The sequence below is a fragment of the Hypanus sabinus genome, chromosome 4 (assembly GCF_030144855.1).
Source record: "Hypanus sabinus isolate sHypSab1 chromosome 4, sHypSab1.hap1, whole genome shotgun sequence".
In the NCBI taxonomy this organism is placed as follows: Eukaryota; Metazoa; Chordata; class Chondrichthyes; order Myliobatiformes; family Dasyatidae; genus Hypanus; species Hypanus sabinus.
In genome coordinates, this window is record NC_082709.1 from 78,695,367 (window position 1) to 78,713,743 (window position 18,377).

Here is an 18,377-nt window from a genome sequence, read left to right on the forward strand (position 1 = left end):
CACAATGTCAACAAGACAAATGAGATGGTTATCAGCTTCAGGAGGACTCTCAGCACAGCCCTCTTTACATTGTCGGCGGCAGTGGAAACTGTAATCAGTTACAAACTACTGGGACTGCACGTCTCACACAGTCTCTCATGGTCCCAGAACACATCCTACTCAGACACGGAAGCTGACCCATGCCTCTTCCTGCGAATGCTGAAGAGAGCTGGACTATGTACTTCTGTAGTCACATCACAGATGCACAGTAGAAAGCAGCCTAACAAGCTGCACCGCTGCTTGGTATGCAAACTGCTCTGCAGTGGACAGGAAGGCTGTACAACATGTAGTCAAAACTGCCCAACAGCCTCCCCACCATTAAGGACGTAGATACAGAAAGGTGCTGGGAAAGGGCCAGTAACATCATGAAGGATCCCACCCACTCCTGTCAGGGAGGAAGCTACGTAACATCCATGCCAGGACCACCAGACTCATAACCAGTTACTTTCTCCAAGCAGTAAGACTAATCAACGCCTCCACCTGGTAACTGCACCACTATTTTATTATTTGCCATCAGTCACCTTATGGACAGCCTAATGTCACTTTATGGGCATGCAATCAATCTACGTATATGAGCAATCTTATGTATTTATATTTATTGTGCATTTCTTTTTATTATTATTGTGTTCTTGATCATTTGGGTTTTATTTTTGTGCTGCATCAGATCCGGAGAAACAACTATTTAGTTGGCCTTACACTTGTGTACAGGAATTGATGTTAAACAATCTTGAATCTATCAATATCCCTCATAATTTTATACACCTTAATTGCACCCCCTCTGAACCTCCCACAAATGGGAATAGCTAGGTTAGGCATCGAGGTCCACGCAGACAAGATGGGCCGAAGGTCCTGTACCATAATTGTGACTCCTTCATTCCAGTGAAATGGACCTGGTCCTTTACTGTGAAAGGTTGAATTGGGAGGGGGGTGGGGGGGTGAAGAATTGATTTGCCAGGATGCTGCCTGCATCAGAGAGCTTGTCTTATGAGGACAGGCTGAGGGAGCTTGGGCTTTTCTTTAGGAGTGAAGAAAGATGAGAGGTGGCCTTGTAGTGGTGAACAAGGTGATCGAGTGGGCAGCCAGAGACTTCGCCCCAGTATGGAAGCGGCTAAGAGGAGGGTGTATCATCTTGAGAAGGAATGTGTCGGGGGGATGTCAGAGGTCATTTTTTCACACAGAATAGTGGATGTGTGGAACACACTGCTGGGGTGGTGGTAGGGGCAGATACATTAGGGGTATTTAAGATATTCTGAGATAGGCACATGGATGGTAGAAAAAACGGAGGATTTTCATGAGATGGAAGGGTTTGATTGGTCTTAGAGTAGGTTAAAGGCTAGCACAGCATTGTGGGCCGAAAGGCCTGTACTGCACTGCCAGTTCTATGTTCCATGTTCTTTCCTCATAACTCAAATACTCCATCCCAGGCAATATCCTGGTGAACCTCCTCTGCGCCCTCTTCGGAACTATCACAGCCTTCCTATAGGCGCTGAACAGAACCATACACAGTTCTCCAGACAAAGCCTGAGCAAGGTTTTGTGAAGTTGCAGCATAACCTTCCTGCACTGTACTCTGGCCTGCTGGTTGTGGTCCCACAGTAACCTGAAGAAAGAATATTCAAAAGTTAGCTTCACTTCTCACACGCACGTTGAAATACACAGTGAAATACAACGTTTGTGTGATCGAGCAACGCAGTCCGAGGGCTGCCTGCAACTAGCGCCATGCTGCCTGCACCAACGTAGCATGGCCACAGCTCACTGAGCCTAGCCCATACCCCATCCGTCTTGGAATTGTGGGAGGAGACTGGAGAAAAGGGAGGAAGCACCTGATTACAGGGAGAATGTACAAACTCCTTACAGATAGCGGCGGGAATTGAACCCGGGCCATTGGTGCTGGAATAGCATTATGCTAATCGCTACACAACCATGAACTCCAGCAGAGGATAGACTCAGGTTTTATAAACAGGCACAAAATGCTGGAGGAAGTCAGCAGGTCAGGCAGTAGCTAACAGAGGGGATTAAGCATTCGACTTTTGGGAATGAGTACAAGCTGGAAGGTGAGAGGTGAAGGCAGGTGGGTGTGGGAGGGTGGATGAAGTGAAAAGCTGGGAGGAGATAGTCCTACCATTCCCCTCCCTCCCCAACCTGCCGAGTTCCTCCAGCATTCAGTGAGTGTTGCTCTGAATTTCCAGCATCTGCAGAACCCCTTGTGTTTAAGGTTTTACAAGGCTAGACTGTGTGACTTGAAGGCACCCCGTTTGGTAGAAGGAGTTGCATTCTCTCCCAGCCCTGGCAGTATTTCATGGCACTGAATACTCCAAGATTCCTTCCTTCTCAACGCAGAAAAACTGACTCACAAATGCAAATGGTCTTAAAAGTGTCCCCTGCTGCTGTAATTGGCTCCCACTCTGCATCCCGCTATTGTTCTGAATTTGGGTGGGTCTAGTTAGACTTGTAAACACTGTGTGCTGCGGAAACATCTGGACTCAGCTTAACTCTCTGTGTCCCGAGACTTTGAGCAGGCAAGACTTGTGATGGCTGAAGTTTAGAAGAATCAGGGCAGATCTTATCGAAACCGTTTCAGTATTGAAAGGTGTAGATAGAGTTAATGTGGAGAGGGTGTTTGAAGTGGAGGTTGATAGATTATGGACAGAAGGCAGGAGGTGGGTTTGAGAGGGATAATAAATCAGCCATTATGGAATGGCGGAGAAGACTCGATGAGCGATTGGGCTAATTCTGCTCCTATGATGTGTCTTATGGTCTGAAGGCCAGCTCAAATTGGTCCAATATCTTCGTACTTGACTCCTATGGGGGAAATTATTCCCTACAAACCGCTGTAATCTGGGTTTGGAACAGAGTTCTTCTTGGTGGTGGACTCGGGGAGAAGCGTGATGAAAAGTCTTGGCTCAAAATGCAGACAGTTTGTTCCATCCGTAGATGGTAGCTGACCTGCTGAGTTCCTCCATAACTTTTGTGAGTTGGCAAACTTTTCAGCATCTTCAGAATCCGTAGTGTATATTACTCAGGGAGAGTCCCCGTCCATCTCCCCCCCCCCACTCCTCAGGGAGAGTCCCCGTCCATCTACCGCCCCCCAACTCCTCAGGGAGAGTCCCCGTCCATCTCCCCCCCCCAACTCCTCAGGGAGAGTCCCGTCCATCTACCCCCCCCCCAACTCCTCAGGGAGAGTCCCGTCCATCTCCCCCCCCCACTCCTCAGGGAGAGTCCCGTCCATCTACCACCCCCCAACTCCTCAGGGAGAGTCCCGTCCATCTCCCCCCCCCCCACTCCTCAGGGAGAGTCCCGTCCATCTACCACCCCCCAACTCCTCAGGGAGAGTCCCGTCCATCTCCCCCCCCAACTCCTCAGGGAGAGTCCCGTCCATCTACCCCCCCCCCAACTCCTCAGGGAGAGTCCCGTCCATCTCTCCCCCCCCCACTCCTCAGGGAGAGTCCCGTCCATCTCCCCCCCCCCAACTCCTCAGGGAGAGTCCTGTCCATCTACTGCCCCCCAACTCCTCAGGGAGAGTCCCAGTCCATCTCCCCCCCTCAACTCCTCAGGGAGAGTCCCGTCCATCTCCCCCCCCCCTCAATTCCTCAGAGAGAGTCCCCGTCCATCTCCCCCCCTCAACTCCTCAGGGAGAGTCCCGTCCATCTCCCCCCCTCAACTCCTCAGGGAGAGTCCCCGTCCATCTCCCCCCCTCAACTCCTCAGGGAGAGTCCAGTCCATCTCCCCCCCTCAACTCCTCAGGGAGAGTCCCCGTCCATCTCCCCCCCTCAACTCCTCAGGGAGAGTCCCCGTCCATCTCCCCCCCTCAACTCCTCAGGGAGAGTCCCGTCCATCTCCCCCCCTCAACTCCTCAGGGAGAGTCCCCGTCCATCTCCCCCCCTCAACTCCTCAGGGAGAGTCCCCGTCCATCTACCGCCCCCCAACTCCTCAGGGAGAGTCCCCGTCCATCTCCCCCCCCCCAACTCCTCAGGGAGAGTCCCGTCCATCTACCCCCCCCAACTCCTCAGGGAGAGTCCCGTCCATCTCCCCCCCCCACTCCTCAGGGAGAGTCCCGTCCATCTACCACCCCCCAACTCCTCAGGGAGAGTCCCGTCCATCTCCCCCCCCAACTCCTCAGGGAGAGTCCCGTCCATCTACCCCCCCCCCAACTCCTCAGGGAGAGTCCCGTCCATCTCCCCCCCCCACTCCTCAGGGAGAGTCCCGTCCATCTCCCCCCCCCCAACTCCTCAGGGAGAGTCCTGTCCATCTACTGCCCCCCAACTCCTCAGGGAGAGTCCCAGTCCATCTCCCCCCCTCAACTCCTCAGGGAGAGTCCCGTCCATCTCCCCCCCCCCTCAATTCCTCAGAGAGAGTCCCCGTCCATCTCCCCCCCTCAACTCCTCAGGGAGAGTCCCGTCCATCTCCCCCCCTCAACTCCTCAGGGAGAGTCCCCGTCCATCTCCCCCCCTCAACTCCTCAGGGAGAGTCCAGTCCATCTCCCCCCCTCAACTCCTCAGGGAGAGTCCCCGTCCATCTCCCCCCCTCAACTCCTCAGGGAGAGTCCCCGTCCATCTCCCCCCCTCAACTCCTCAGGGAGAGTCCCGTCCATCTCCCCCCCCCCAACTCCTCAGGGAGAGTCCCATCCATCTCCCCCCCCCCCCACTCCTCAGGGAGAGTCCCGTCCATCTCCCACCCCCCTTAACTCCTCAGGGAGAATCCCGTCCATCTCCTCCCCCCAACTCCTCAGGGAGAGTCCCGTCCATCTCCCCCCCCCACTCCTCAGGGAGAGTCCCGTCTATCTCCCCCCCCCAACTCCTCAAGGAGAGTCCCGTCCATCTACCCTCCCACCCAACTCCTCAGGGAGAGTCCCGTCCATCTCCCCCCCCCCCACTCCTCAGGGATAGTCCCGTCCATCTCCCCCCCCCCAACTCCTCAGGGAGAGTCCCGTCCATCTCCCCCCCCCACTCCTCAGGGAGAGTCCCGTCCATCTCCCCCCCCCCAGCTCCTCAGGGAGAGTCCCGTCCATCTCCCACCCCCCCCAACTCCTCAGGGAGAGTCCCGTCCATCTCCCTCCCCCCAACTCCTCAGGGAGAGTCCCGTCCATCTCCCCCCCCCCAACTCCTCAGGGAGAGTCCCGTCATCTCCCCCCCCCACTCCTCAGGGAGAGTCCCGTCCATCTCCCCCCTCCCACTCCTCAGGGAGAGTCCCGTCCATCTCCCCCCCCCCACTCCTCAGGGATAGTCCCGTCCATCTCCCCCCCCTCCAACTCCTCAGGGAGAGTCCCGTCCATCTCCCCCCCCCCCCAACTCCTCAGGGAGAGTCCCGTCCATCTCCCCCCCCCAACTCCTCAGGGAGAGTCCCGTCTATCTCCCCCCCCCAACTCCTCAAGGAGAGTCCCGTCCATCTACCCTCCCACCCAACTCCTCAGGGAGAGTCCCGTCCATCTCCCCCCCCACTCCTCAGGGAGAGTCCCGTCCATCTCCCCCCCCCAACTCCTCAGGGAGAGTCCCGTCCATCTCCCCCCCCAACTCCTCAGGGAGAGTCCCGTCCATCTACCCCCCCCCCAACTCCTCAGGGAGAGTCCCGTCCATCTCCCCCCCCCCACTCCTCAGGGAGAGTCCCGTCCATCTCCCCCCCCCCAACTCCTCAGGGAGAGTCCTGTCCATCTACTGCCCCCCAACTCCTCAGGGAGAGTCCCAGTCCATCTCCCCCCCTCAACTCCTCAGGGAGAGTCCCGTCCATCTCCCCCCCCCCTCAATTCCTCAGAGAGAGTCCCCGTCCATCTCCCCCCCTCAACTCCTCAGGGAGAGTCCCGTCCATCTCCCCCCCTCAACTCCTCAGGGAGAGTCCCCGTCCATCTCCCCCCCTCAACTCCTCAGGGAGAGTCCAGTCCATCTCCCCCCCTCAACTCCTCAGGGAGAGTCCCCGTCCATCTCCCCCCCTCAACTCCTCAGGGAGAGTCCCCGTCCATCTCCCCCCCTCAACTCCTCAGGGAGAGTCCCGTCCATCTCCCCCCCCCCCAACTCCTCAGGGAGAGTCCCATCCATCTCCCCCCCCCCCACTCCTCAGGGAGAGTCCCGTCCATCTCCCACCCCCCTTAACTCCTCAGGGAGAATCCCGTCCATCTCCTCCCCCCAACTCCTCAGGGAGAGTCCCGTCCATCTCCCCCCCCCACTCCTCAGGGAGAGTCCCGTCTATCTCCCCCCCCCAACTCCTCAAGGAGAGTCCCGTCCATCTACCCTCCCACCCAACTCCTCAGGGAGAGTCCCGTCCATCTCCCCCCCCCCCACTCCTCAGGGATAGTCCCGTCCATCTCCCCCCCCCCAACTCCTCAGGGAGAGTCCCGTCCATCTCCCCCCCCCACTCCTCAGGGAGAGTCCCTCCATCTACCCCCCCCCCCAACTCCTCAGGGAGAGTCCCGTCCATCTCCCCCCCCCACTCCTCAGGGAGAGTCCCGTCCATCTCCCCCCCCCAGCTCCTCAGGGAGAGTCCCGTCCATCTCCCACCCCCATCAACTCCTCAGGGAGAGTCCCGTCCATCTCCCTCCCCCCAACTCCTCAGGGAGAGTCCCGTCCATCTCCCCCCCCCCCAACTCCTCAGGGAGAGTCCCGTCATCTCCCCCCCCCACTCCTCAGGGAGAGTCCCGTCCATCTCCCCCCTCCCACTCCTCAGGGAGAGTCCCGTCCATCTCCCCCCCCTACTCCTCAGGGAGAGTCCCGTCCATCTCCCCCCCCCCCACTCCTCAGGGAGAGTCCCGTCCATCTCCCCCCCCAACTCCTCAGGGAGAGTCCCGTCCATCTCCCCCCCCCCCACTCCTCAGGGAGAGTCCCATCCATCTCCCCCCCCCCACTCCTCAGGGAGAGTCCCATCCATCTCCCCCCCCCACTCCTCAGGGAGAGTCCCGTCCATCTCCCCCCTCCACTTCTCAGGGAGAGTCCCCGTCCATCTCCCCCCTCCACTTCTCAGGGAGAGTCCCGTCCATCTCCCCCCTCCACTGCTCAGGGAGAGTCCCGTCCATCTCCCCCCCCACTCCTCAGGGAGAGTCCCGTCCATCTCCCCCCCCCACTCCTCAGGGAGAGTCCCGTCCATCTCCCCCCCCCACTCCTCAGGGAGAGTCCCGTCCATCTCCCCCCCCCCACTCCTCAGGGAGAGTCCCGTCCATCTCCCCCCCCAACTCCTCAGGGAGAGTCCTGTCCATCTACCCCCCCACCACCAAGGGAGGGTCCCTTTCCATCTCTCCTTCAGGGAGGGGTCTTGTTCATCTACTCCCCCCCCCCCCACCGACCCCACTGACTTAGGTGTCCTATCCATATCCTGTTTTCTGGTCATATCATTATAGGAAGGACGTGGAAGCTTTCTAGAGGGTGTAGAGGAGTTTTGCCAGGATGCTGCCTGGATTAGAAGGCATGCCGTATGAGGATAGGTTGAACCAATAGGGCTTTTCTCTTTGGAGTGAGGGTGGATGAGTGGTTACCTGATAGAGGTGTACAAGATGTTAAGAGGCATAATCGAATGGACAGGCAAAGAATTTTTATCAGAGCAGAAATGGCTAACATGGGTGGGCCTAATTTTAAGGTGATTGGAGGGGGCTCAGAGGTAAGTTTTTTACACAGAGATTGTTAAGTTCTTGGAATGCACTGTCGGGGTGGTGGTAGAGGCAGATACATTATGTACTGGTGCGGGAGGGCAGGTTTCCATTGATGGGTTGGCACAACATGGAGGTACTGTACTGTACCGTACTGTGTTGTATGTTCGTTCTGTGACTCGGAGACAGTTCCTGCCCATCTCCTGTCTCCCTGCTGTGGTGCGTCTGTCAGGCGATTAGCCAAGTGCAACCTCACCAGCAGTTCCTGTTTCAGGCACTCGACCCCTGCTGCCCCCTGTTCACTGTGAACCCGCCCAGAAGCATTTTGTGTTTCCTCCATGACAGTCTGGCCCTCACAGACTGATGTCACTCAATCCTATTCCTCATCCTCCCCCTCGCTACACTCTGATAATCTGAGCAGGATGGGATCCCACCCGAAGCACAGAGCATGGTTAACCCTCTCCGGTCTGCACTCCAATGTTAGTTTCTCGCCGGGAGTGTGAATGGACAGAGGCTGGGAGCTGTGAGGTGGCGACTCGGCGGTCCGCGCCACTGCGCCACCCTTCTCCTGTTGCCCCCAGAGGGTGGAAGGCACAGGCTAAATGGAAGTTTCTCTCTTTCAGATCCAGTGGACAAAGCCCCAGAACCGTCAGCACTGGCAAACTCAGCCTCGGAGTTACTGAAGCAGGGAGCAGGTGGGTGTGCTCTCCTCTCCCCCCACTCTGTGTGGCAGTACTGTGGTGGGTTCGGGGGCAGAACGATGGGCCATTCCTCTTTGGTCCAGTCCAGCTCTGCTAGGCAAAGTCAAAGTAAATTTTATTATCTCAGCACCGTATGTCATCTGGAACCTCGAGATTCCTGTTCTTGCAGGCTTCGAGAGGAAAGTAGAGAATTGCAATAGAATCAACAAAACTTATGTATAAACAAGCAACCAATGTGCAAAAAAGGGACAAATTGTGCAGATAAGAAATAAATAATACTGAGAACACGAAGATGCTTGGAAGTGATTCTGTAGGTCAGAGCAATGCACACACAAGATGCTGGGGAGATTCAGCAGGTCAGTCAGCATCTACCAGTTGACGTTACAGGCTGTCACTCTGCATCAGGTCCCTGTACTGCTCTGTAGGTGCTGGGTTTTGTGTGTGTTGCTCTGGATTTCCAGCACCTGCAGGATCTCTTTGTTCTGCAGGTCATCGAGTCAGTTTGAAGTTGTGGTGAGTGAGTTGTCTGCGCTGGTTCAGGTTGAGGCCTGATAACTGTTCCTGAACCTGGTGGTGTGAGAAAGCTCCTGTACCTTCTTCCTGATGGGAGCAGCGAGCAGAGAGCATGGCCTGGGTGGTGCTGGATGCTGCCATCTTGAGACAGTGCTGCTTGTAAATGTACTCAATGGTGGGCTTTTCCTGTGCTGGACTGAGTTATGGTGCATCAGTAGAATTTGGTGAAAGTCTACGGGAACATGCCAAATGTCCTGAAGGAGTAGAGCTAAGTAGATTCTTCTGTCTGTGTACCACACCCCCACTTCCTTTCCTTCCCCCACAGCGTGCAATGTACTGTTTGTAAATTCGGTGGACATGGAGTCTCTGACGGGGCCACAGGCGATCGCAAAGGCCATCTCGGGGACATTGGGCACCCAGCCGCAACCCACTGCCACCGTCGTTCATTTCAAAGTGTCCTCACAGGGGATAACCCTGACGGATAATCAGAGGAAGTAAGCGTAAACTTTCACTCACTGTAGATCTGTCTGTCTGATGTGCGTCTGTCAGTCTGTGTGTGTGCTGACTGGAGTCGTGGAACACAATAGCGCAGAAACAGGCCCTTCAGCCCATCTAACCCACATCTGCTGGCAGCTCGTTCCTCACTCTCACTGTCTTCTCAGGATCCTCTTAAATATTTCACCCTTCACCCTCAATCTATGAGTTCTTGTCTCCCCAACCTCAGTGGAGAATGCCTGCTTGTGTCTAACCTGTCCATCAAATCTCCTCTCATTCTGTTGTGCTTCCAAACCTAGTTCACCTTTCCCTATAATTCAGGTCCTCAAGTCCCGGCAATATCCTTGAAAATTTTCTCTGTACTCTTTCAAATTAACCGAAAGATATTCCAATGGATTAAGAAACTCAGAACTCCCACAGCCCATGGGTACTCTGCCCTGTCACCAACTCTCCCCACCCATGGAATCCCCTCCCACAATCATCGATACTTTCTCCCGACACTGATTCAACCCCCCCCCAAAGAATCCCCTCCCACAATCATGAACACAGACCCCCCCACCGACACTCATTCTTACCCCAGGCATAGAATCCTCTCCTACAATCATCACAGTCATGGACTCTCCCCCCCACAGAATCCCCTCCCAAAATCAAGGGCACAGACACCCCCAACATTGACTCCACCCCGCATGGAATCCCCTGCACAATCCTCGACACTCTCCCCTAACACTGACTCTCCCCCCAGTGCAATCCCCTCCCACATCCATTGACGCTCTCCCCCAACATTGACTCTCCTCCCCAAGGAATACCCTCCCACAATGATGGTTCTCCCCACCCACTGAATCATCCCCCCTCCACACCCAATCGGGTACACTCTTCCCCATCACAGACTGTGTGGTATTTTTGAAAAGAAGCAGAGTTTTACCTGGAAATGCACTAACAAGCGCTTAAAACTCCTTGGAGTTCCCGCTGCTTTTCTTTGGGAATGAGATGTGTTTTTATGTTTTCCGTTCCAGGTTGTTCTTCCGACGTCATTATCCCATCAGCAGTGTTACGTTCTGTGATGTCGATCCACAGGAGAGAAGGTACAGACTCTGTCTCCAGCTTCAGGTGTAGGGTGGTATTCAGAGGAACCCGCTGTTGCGTGACGTGACGTGAAAGTGAGTGAGTGAGTGAGTGTGTATAACGGTCACATACACGCAGTGTGTGTGTGAGGCTCCTGTGTTCTACAACTTTACTTCATCACGTCCTTTGCCCGCTCTCTTAGAGTGGTGGGTCTCGATCAGCAGGACAGGGTGACGGGAACTCTCTGCTATTCAGTATTGCCATAGTGTCACGGTGCGGCTGAAAGTGAGCGGGCAGTGCCTGTGAACCCCGGAGTAACTGCTGGCCGTCTGCTCTCTTACAGGTGGACAAAGCCAGATGGCGCCTCCTCCAAGTAAGTGACCACCCTCCATCCCGGTAGTTAATGATAAGCCCCGCTGTGTCAAGGTGGCCCGTCTCCTACGACCAGCCCACAATCTGAGTCAGCTTTACTATCACTGAAATGGGTTGTTCTGTGGCAGCAGTGCAGCGTAAGACATAAAATACTCTGTAAATTACAATAAGATTCATTAAAAGTAACTAAACGGTGCAGAAAAGGAGCAAAATAGGGAGAATCGTAGACAGAGTGGAGAGCCAGAGACTTTCTCCCAGGGTGGCGATAGCCAGTACCGGAAGGCATTTGCTTAAGCTGAGAGGAAGAAAGAATAAGGGAAATGTCAAAGGTAAGTATTTTACACAGAGAATTGATACATTGCCGGGGCAGTGGCAGAGGTAGATTCGTAAAGGACATTTACAAAATTCTTAGATTGACATGTGGATGATAGAGAAATGGAGGGCAATGGGGAAGGGAAGGTTAGATTGATCTTGAATAGGTTAGACAGTCAGCAGAACATGGGAGGGTGGAGGGCTGCGGCGTTCAATGTTGTACATACACAGAAGAGAGCTCGTTCACTCTCTATTTGCCCTCTCTCACCCCCCAGGCTCTTTGGCTTTGTGGCCCGGAAGCAGGCGAGCACCACTGACAATGTCTGTCACCTCTTTGCGGAGATGGACTCCAACCAGCCAGCCACTGCCATCGTCAATTTCGTCTCCAAGGTCATGATTGGCTCGCAGAAGAGATGAACGCCTGTTGTCCTCCCCGCCAAGCAAACGGCAAAAGTGGTCCACGGGGAGAGGAGAAGGACTTGGAGACGGGTCGGAGAGGGAGTGCGCGGAAGTGAAGGGTGGCGACTGGGGACTGAGATGTGTCGGGGGAGGAGGGCAGATCTCGTAAAAATGCACAGCGTGAGGAGGAAATGGCAAATGTTTCCAGTTGAAGGACAACTAACTAACGGGCAGTGTTTATTTTAGAACTGTAGGCATAAATGTGTGGCATGACACAGGAGTCCATGAGCTGTTTAATTGTGACTCGTTAACCGGCTTTAATCAATTGCTAAGCTCAGTGCATGATTTTTCCAATGTGACCATGGTCTACCAGATTCTGCTTTGGAATGGGGGCATTCCCACCCTAGGCCACCCTCTGCCCTAGGTGGCGCGGAGGGAGATTGTCTCGGAGAACTGGGAGCTGTGTACCTCCACCGTCCCCTCACCACACCACGGATGTGGCACACAATATGAGAGGTGACATGACACTGACTGGGAGGGACCGCCAACGTATATATGGGGAGGGGGTGCTTTCAGCCTGAAGGGTGGATAGTGACCAGCAGTCTGCACCTTCCCTGCCACCCCAGCACCTATTGCTGTTCAGTCCCCGACTGTGTTCGGAGACACTGGCCCTCCCCCCTCCCACCACCCGGTGTTCCTTTCCTCTCTGTCCAAGCCAGCCACATTGTTCACTGTGGCCTTTCTGCACACAGGGCTCTCTTCTTCAGTGCCACAAACTCTGTCTCCTGACCCTACCCGCTGGGCACCAACACAAAGCCAGAACCCAGCAAGGTAGGGTTCAAATCTTACTGCCACCACCCAAGGAACTGAATCCAATTTAAATAAATCTGGCTGTGAATATCTAGTCTGGGTAGAATTAAAAGATGCAGGTGCCCTGTATGGAAAGAGACGTCTGTCTATACCCCATCTGGACCACCACACAGTCACAGAGTCACAGTCTGATTGTACCTGCTATGAGACAGCAGGACATAGGAACAAATTAGGCCATTCGGTCCATCAAGTCTGCTCCTCCACTCCATCATGGCTGATTTATTTTCCCTCTCAATCCCATTCTCCCGTCTTCTCCTCATAACCGTAGATGCCCTTGCTAGTCAAGAATATAACAACCACTGCTTTAAATATGCCCAATAACTTGCCTCCACAGCAGTCTGTGGCAAAGAATTCCACAGATTCACCACCCTCTGGATAAAGGATTACCTCCTCATCTCTGTTTTGACTGCTGACACCCAGGTTCCAGCTGCTCAGGCCAGCCCCATCCCCTTATAGCTGCCACCCCTCTCCACGTCCCCTCTCTGCAAGAACATCTTGAGTTTGTCCAAATGTCTGTGAACAGCTGGAGCAATGTCTCTGAAAACTCCCAAATACTTGCCCGGGAGTGAAATGTTACAGACTTACACAGTGCTGGAACTGATCGGACCGGACGCCTGTGCAAGCGCTTAGCCCAGGACGGGGGACCCCCGGTGGCAGAGAGCAAAATCCTGCAGCTGCTGCACATTCTGAAATAAACCAGAGCACATTGCAAAATTTTGGGCAGATTGGGCAGCGTTCCTAAAGAAAGGAACAGAGCTAATGCTGCGTTCTGAACCACTGACAGACCTCCCTGCATCACTGAGTGCTTCATAGCATCTTTGTTCAGAGGCAAACCACCCTCGTACTCCGTGTAGGTAGCCTCCAACCTCACGGCATAAACATTTTGATTTCTTCAATTCCCCACACTGGCTGCTTACCTCTTCTCTTCCCCTGCCTATCAACTTCCCCGGTGCCCGTCCTCCTCCCCTTTCTCCCAAGTCCACTCGCCCTTCCTGCCAGATTCCTTCTTCTCCAGCCCTTTACCTTTTCTATCAATCCCCTCCCAGCTTCTCACCATCACCTCCCCCCTCCCCACCTGGCTTCACCTGTCACCTTCTGACTTGACCTCTTTCCCCACTCCCCCGCCGCCTTATTCTGGCACCCTCCCACTTCCTGTCCAGTCCCGGTGAAGGCACTCAGCCCAAAATGTCGACTGTTTATTCCCTCAATAGATGCTGCTGAGCTCCCCCAGCGTTTTGTGTGTGTTCACCCTGCCTGACCCTTCCTCAATTCTACAGTGTAGCTGTAGGTGTAACCCACTCAATGGGTCTGTCTGCCCATTCAAATGGACTGAGGAGAGTGGGCAAAATATGTCACCCCCTACTCCCGTGTCTGACCCCAGCAGCCTAGTACACACCCCTGTGGGGTAGGGATAGTACATGATGCACAAGGAGTGAAGTGCCCTCCACACTATCCCATCACACACTCCCAGGGTCAGACACAGAGTGAAACTCCCTCTACACTGTCCCATCACACACTCCCAGGGTCAGACACAGAGTGAAGCTCCCACCACACTGTCCCATCACACACTCCCAGGGTCAGACACAGAGTGAAGCTCCCTCCACACTGTCCCATCACACATTCCCAGGGTCAGACACAGAGTGAAGCTCCCTCCACACTGTCCCATCACACACTCCCAGGGTCAGACACAGAGTGAAGCTCCCTCCACACTGTCCCATCACACACTCCCAGGGTCAGACACAGAGTGAAGCTCCCTCCACACTGTCCCATCACACACTCCCAGGGTCAGGCATAGAGCGAAGCTCCCTCTACACTGTCCCATCACACACTCCCAGGGTCAGACACAGAGCGAAGCTCCCTCTACACTGTCCCATCACACACTCCCAGGGTCAGACACAGTGAAGCTCCCTCTACACTGTCCCATCACACACTCCCAGGGTCAGACACAGAGTGAAGCTCCCTCCACACTGTCCCATCACACACTCCCAGGGTCAGGCACAGAGTGAAGCTCCCTCTACACTGTCCCATCACACACTCCCAGGGTCAGACACAGAGTGAAGCTCCCTCTACACTGTCCCATTACACACTCCCAGGGTCAGACACAGAGTGAAACTCCCTCTACACTGTCCCATCACACTCTCCCAGGGTCAGACACAGAGTGAATCTCCCCCTACACTGTCCCATCACACACTCCCAGGGTCAGACACAGGGTGAAGCTCCCTCTACACTGTCCAATTAAATACACCCGGTGTCAGAAACAGAGTGAAGATCCCTCTACACTGTCCCATCACACACTATTGGGGCACAGTTTGGTACAAGTCTCCCTCCACACTATTGATTTGTAACACTATTACAGGGCCCCCCATCCCTTGCATAATTGCAGCTATGAGTAATATCCTGATAGTATTGATTTGCCTAAATCAGCCCCTCCCAGAAGATGGCTTCTGGATCTCCGGCCACTATTACCACTGGTGCCCCATGCAGCAAAAACACAGGGTCTCTGCAACCTCACCAGCACAGCGAGCACTTGACTGCTGCCCCCGCTCATCAGAAGCCGCCCCGATGCAGTACAGAATCCATGGACAGACGTCAGTGAACTAACGTTAACAACAATGCGTAGCTACACCTGCTGGTCTGACCCAAAATGTCACGGGCATTTTTCCCCACATTGGAATCCGCCATCAGACTGATAGCCACTAACACAAAGGCAGCAATTTTTACGTATATAAAAAGCGCAGAAATATGTATAAAAATTTGCTTTATGAATATATTAAATCTTGGAATGGATTGTAGAGGTGATTTCTTTCAGAAGTGTCAAGGGTGCAGTGATACCGGTTGAGGTCTCGGCTGTGGGTTGTACCGGCAAACTCTGAGTGAAGCGGCCCGGCCTGTCGGAGGGCTATGGTGTTCGCTGCTGCGCACAGCCTCTCTCAGAGTTTGAACAGGCACCATGGTCAGGGGGCAACTGGTCACAGCCTGTCTACTGCCCTAGAAATCCAGCTGTATACATTGTAAATTTGGATTCTGCTCCCCAGTCAGGGCCTGCATGTGTGTAGGATAGTCCCCCCAGTGAGGATCAGTGTGTGTGTGGGTCTGTCACCCAGTGAGGGTCAGTGTGTGTGTGGGACCGTCCCCCAGTGAGGGTCAGTGTGTGTGTGTGGGACCGTCCCACAGTGAGGGACAGTGTGTGTATGTGTGAGACTGTCCCCCCAGTGAGGGACAGTGTGTGTGTGGGACTGTCCCCCTGTGAGGGTCAGTGTGTGTATGTGTGAGACTGTCCCCTCAGTGAGGGTCAGTGTGTGTGTGGGACTGTCCCCCAGTGAGGGTCAGTGTGTGTGAGACTGTCCCCCCAGTGAGGGTCAGTGTGTGTGTGGGACTGTCCCCCAGTGAGGGTCAGTGTGTGTGAGACTGTCCCCCCAGTGAGGGTCAGTGTGTGTGTGGGGACCGTTCCCGAGTGAGGGTCAGTGTATGTGTAGGATAGTCCCCACAGTGAGGGTCAGTGTGTGTGTGTGTGGGACTGTCCCCCAGTGAAGGTCAGTGTGAGTGTGGGACCATTTCCCAGTGAGGGTCAGTGTCTGTGGGGACCGTCCCCCTGTGAGGGTCAGTGTGTGTGGGACTGTCTCCCAATGAGGGTCAGTGTGTGTGTGGGACTGTCCCCTAGTGAGGGTCTGTGTGTGGGACCGTCCCCCAGTGAGGGTCAGTGTGTGTGTGGGACCATCCCCCAGGGAGGGTCAGTGTGTGTGTGGGACGATTCTGCAGTGAGGTTCAGTGTGTGTGTGGGTCTGTCCCCCAGTGAGGGTCAGTGTGTGTGTGTGTGTGTGTGGGACCATCCCCCAGTGAGAGTCAGTGTTTGTGGGACCGTCCCCCAGTGAGGGTCAGTATGTGTGGGACTGTCCCCCAGTGAGGGTCAGTGTGTGTGTGGGTCCATTCCCCAGTGAGGGTCAGTATGTGTGGGACTGTCCCCCAGTGAGGGTCAGTGTGTGTGTGGGACTATGCCCCAGTGAGGGTCAGTGTGTGTGTGGGACCGTCCCCCAGTGAGGGTCAGTGTGTGTGGGACTGTCCCCCAGTGAGGGTCAGTGTGTGTGTGGGACTGTCCCCCAGTGAGGGTCAGTGTGTGTGGGACCGTCCCCCAGTGAGGGTCAGTGTGTGTGTGGGACCATCCCCCAGGGAGGGTCAGTGTGTGTGTGGGACGATTCCCCAGTGAGGGTCAGTGTGTGTGTGGGACGATTCCCCAGTGAGGTTCAGTGTGTGTGTTGGTCTGTCCCCCAGTGAGGGTCAGTGTGTGTGTTTGTGTGTGGGACCATCCCCCAGTGAGAGTCAGTGTGTGTGGGACCGTCCCCCAGTGAGGGTCAGTGTGTGTGTGGGTCCATTCCCCAGTGAGGGTCAGTATGTGTGGGACTGTCCCCCAGTGAGGGTCAGTGTGTGTGTGGGACTATGCCCCAGTGAGGGTCAGTGTGTGTGTGTGGGACCGTCCCCCAGTGAGGGTCAGTATGTGTGGGACTGTCCCCCAGTGAGGGTCAGTGTGTGTGTGGGACCGTCCCCCAGTGAGGGTCAGTGTGTGTGGAACCGTCCCCCAGTGAGGGTCAGCGTGTGTGGGGACCGTCCCCCAGTGGGGGTCAGTGTGTGTGGGACCGTCCCCCAGTGAGGGTCAGTGTGTGTGGGTCTGTTCCCCAGTGAGGGTCAGTGTGTGTGGGTCTGTCCCCCAGTGGGGGTCAGTGTGTGTGGGACCATCCCCCAGTGAGGGTCAGTGTGTGTGGGTCTGTCCCCCAGTGAGGGTCAGTGTGTGTGGGACCGTCCCCCTGTGAGGGTCAGTGTGTGTGGGACCGTCCCCCAGTGAGGGTCAGTGTGTGTGTGGGACCGTCCCCCAGTGAGGGTCAGTGTCCTCTTGCTGAATGGACAAGTTGTACATTTGGTGAGCACCCTGTCACACTGGTCTGATCAGCTGTGTATGAAGCAACTTTGGACTGGCATGGTGCGCACTTCAGAAATATCTCGTTTGAAATATATCACAGTTCTCCGCTTATCATTTCTGAACAGAATAATAGAAAATTTATGAAATATTTATTGTATTCCTGATTTCATCGCTGGTGTTTATCAGAATCCTGTATAAAAGGTTGTGTATATCAAAATAATCCTGCTGAATAGAAATATTTTCAGTGTAAAGGAGAAAATGGTTAGAATAAAGAGGAAATTGGAAGAGAGAGAGAGAGATAGAGAGCTGAAAGAATCCGCATGTATTGTTTGTAATGTTTGAATGTTACAGTGTTGATTGTTATAATACATCTTATGCACATATTAATATATATTTACTGGCTGGAGTTGTCTTGTGGTTCAATGGCACATCATTCACCATTCCCCACATGGGATCACTGGCTTTTACTTGCTCTTGTGCTCTCCTCAGTCCCCCTTTCATTTACCCCTCCCTGTATCCCCTTGGCACGTGGGATGAACTGGCAATCCGATCAGTGAACTTGTGCATCTTCGCAGTGCCTGATGCATTGTTTCAGACTGACGTCACAGAAGGCTCGAGTGTGAAATTATATGGGAAAGTTCAGTGTGTGTAGGGCCCATCCACAGTGAGGGTCAGTGTGAGTGTGGGACTGTCCCCCAGTGAGGGTCAGTGTAAGTGTGGGACTGTCCCCCAGTGAGGGTCAGTGTGTGTGTGTGTGTGTGTGTGTGTATATAAATATATATATTATATATATACACACACAGTGGCATGCAAAAGTTTGGGCACCCTGGTCAAAATTTCTGTTCCTGTGAATAGTTGAGTAGAAGATGAACTGATCTCCAGAAGTCATAAAGTTAAAGATGGAGCATTCTTTTCAACATTTTAAGCAAGATTAGTGTATTATTTTTGTTTTGTACAATTTTTGAGTGAAAAAAGGAAAGGAGCACCATGCAAAAGTTTGGGCACCCCAAGAGATTCGAGCTCTCAGATCACTTTTACCAAGGTCTCATACCTTAATTAGCTTGTTAGGGCTATGGCTTGTTCACAGTCATCGTTAGGAAAGGCCAGGTGATGCAAATTGCAAAGCTTTACAAATA

At 54.3% G+C, this 18,377-nt stretch overlaps 1 protein-coding gene across 21 annotated transcripts in view; it reads left to right on the forward strand.

Moving 5' to 3' along the window:
* The window catches only part of LOC132392916 (tensin-1-like), a 389,673-nt gene extending 372,026 nt beyond the window's left edge, over positions 1-17,647 (forward strand). For all 21 annotated transcript variants that reach the window (XM_059967484.1, XM_059967486.1, XM_059967485.1 and 18 more), the window contains 5 exons: positions 8,229-8,300; positions 9,145-9,313; positions 10,328-10,396; positions 10,720-10,749; positions 11,336-17,647. In XM_059967484.1, the coding sequence (XP_059823467.1) occupies positions 8,229-8,300; positions 9,145-9,313; positions 10,328-10,396; positions 10,720-10,749; positions 11,336-11,477 (482 nt within the window). In that variant the 3' untranslated portion in view covers positions 11,478-17,647. The remainder of the gene's footprint in view (positions 1-8,228; positions 8,301-9,144; positions 9,314-10,327; positions 10,397-10,719; positions 10,750-11,335) is intronic.
* Positions 17,648-18,377: the final 730 nt, after the last annotated feature.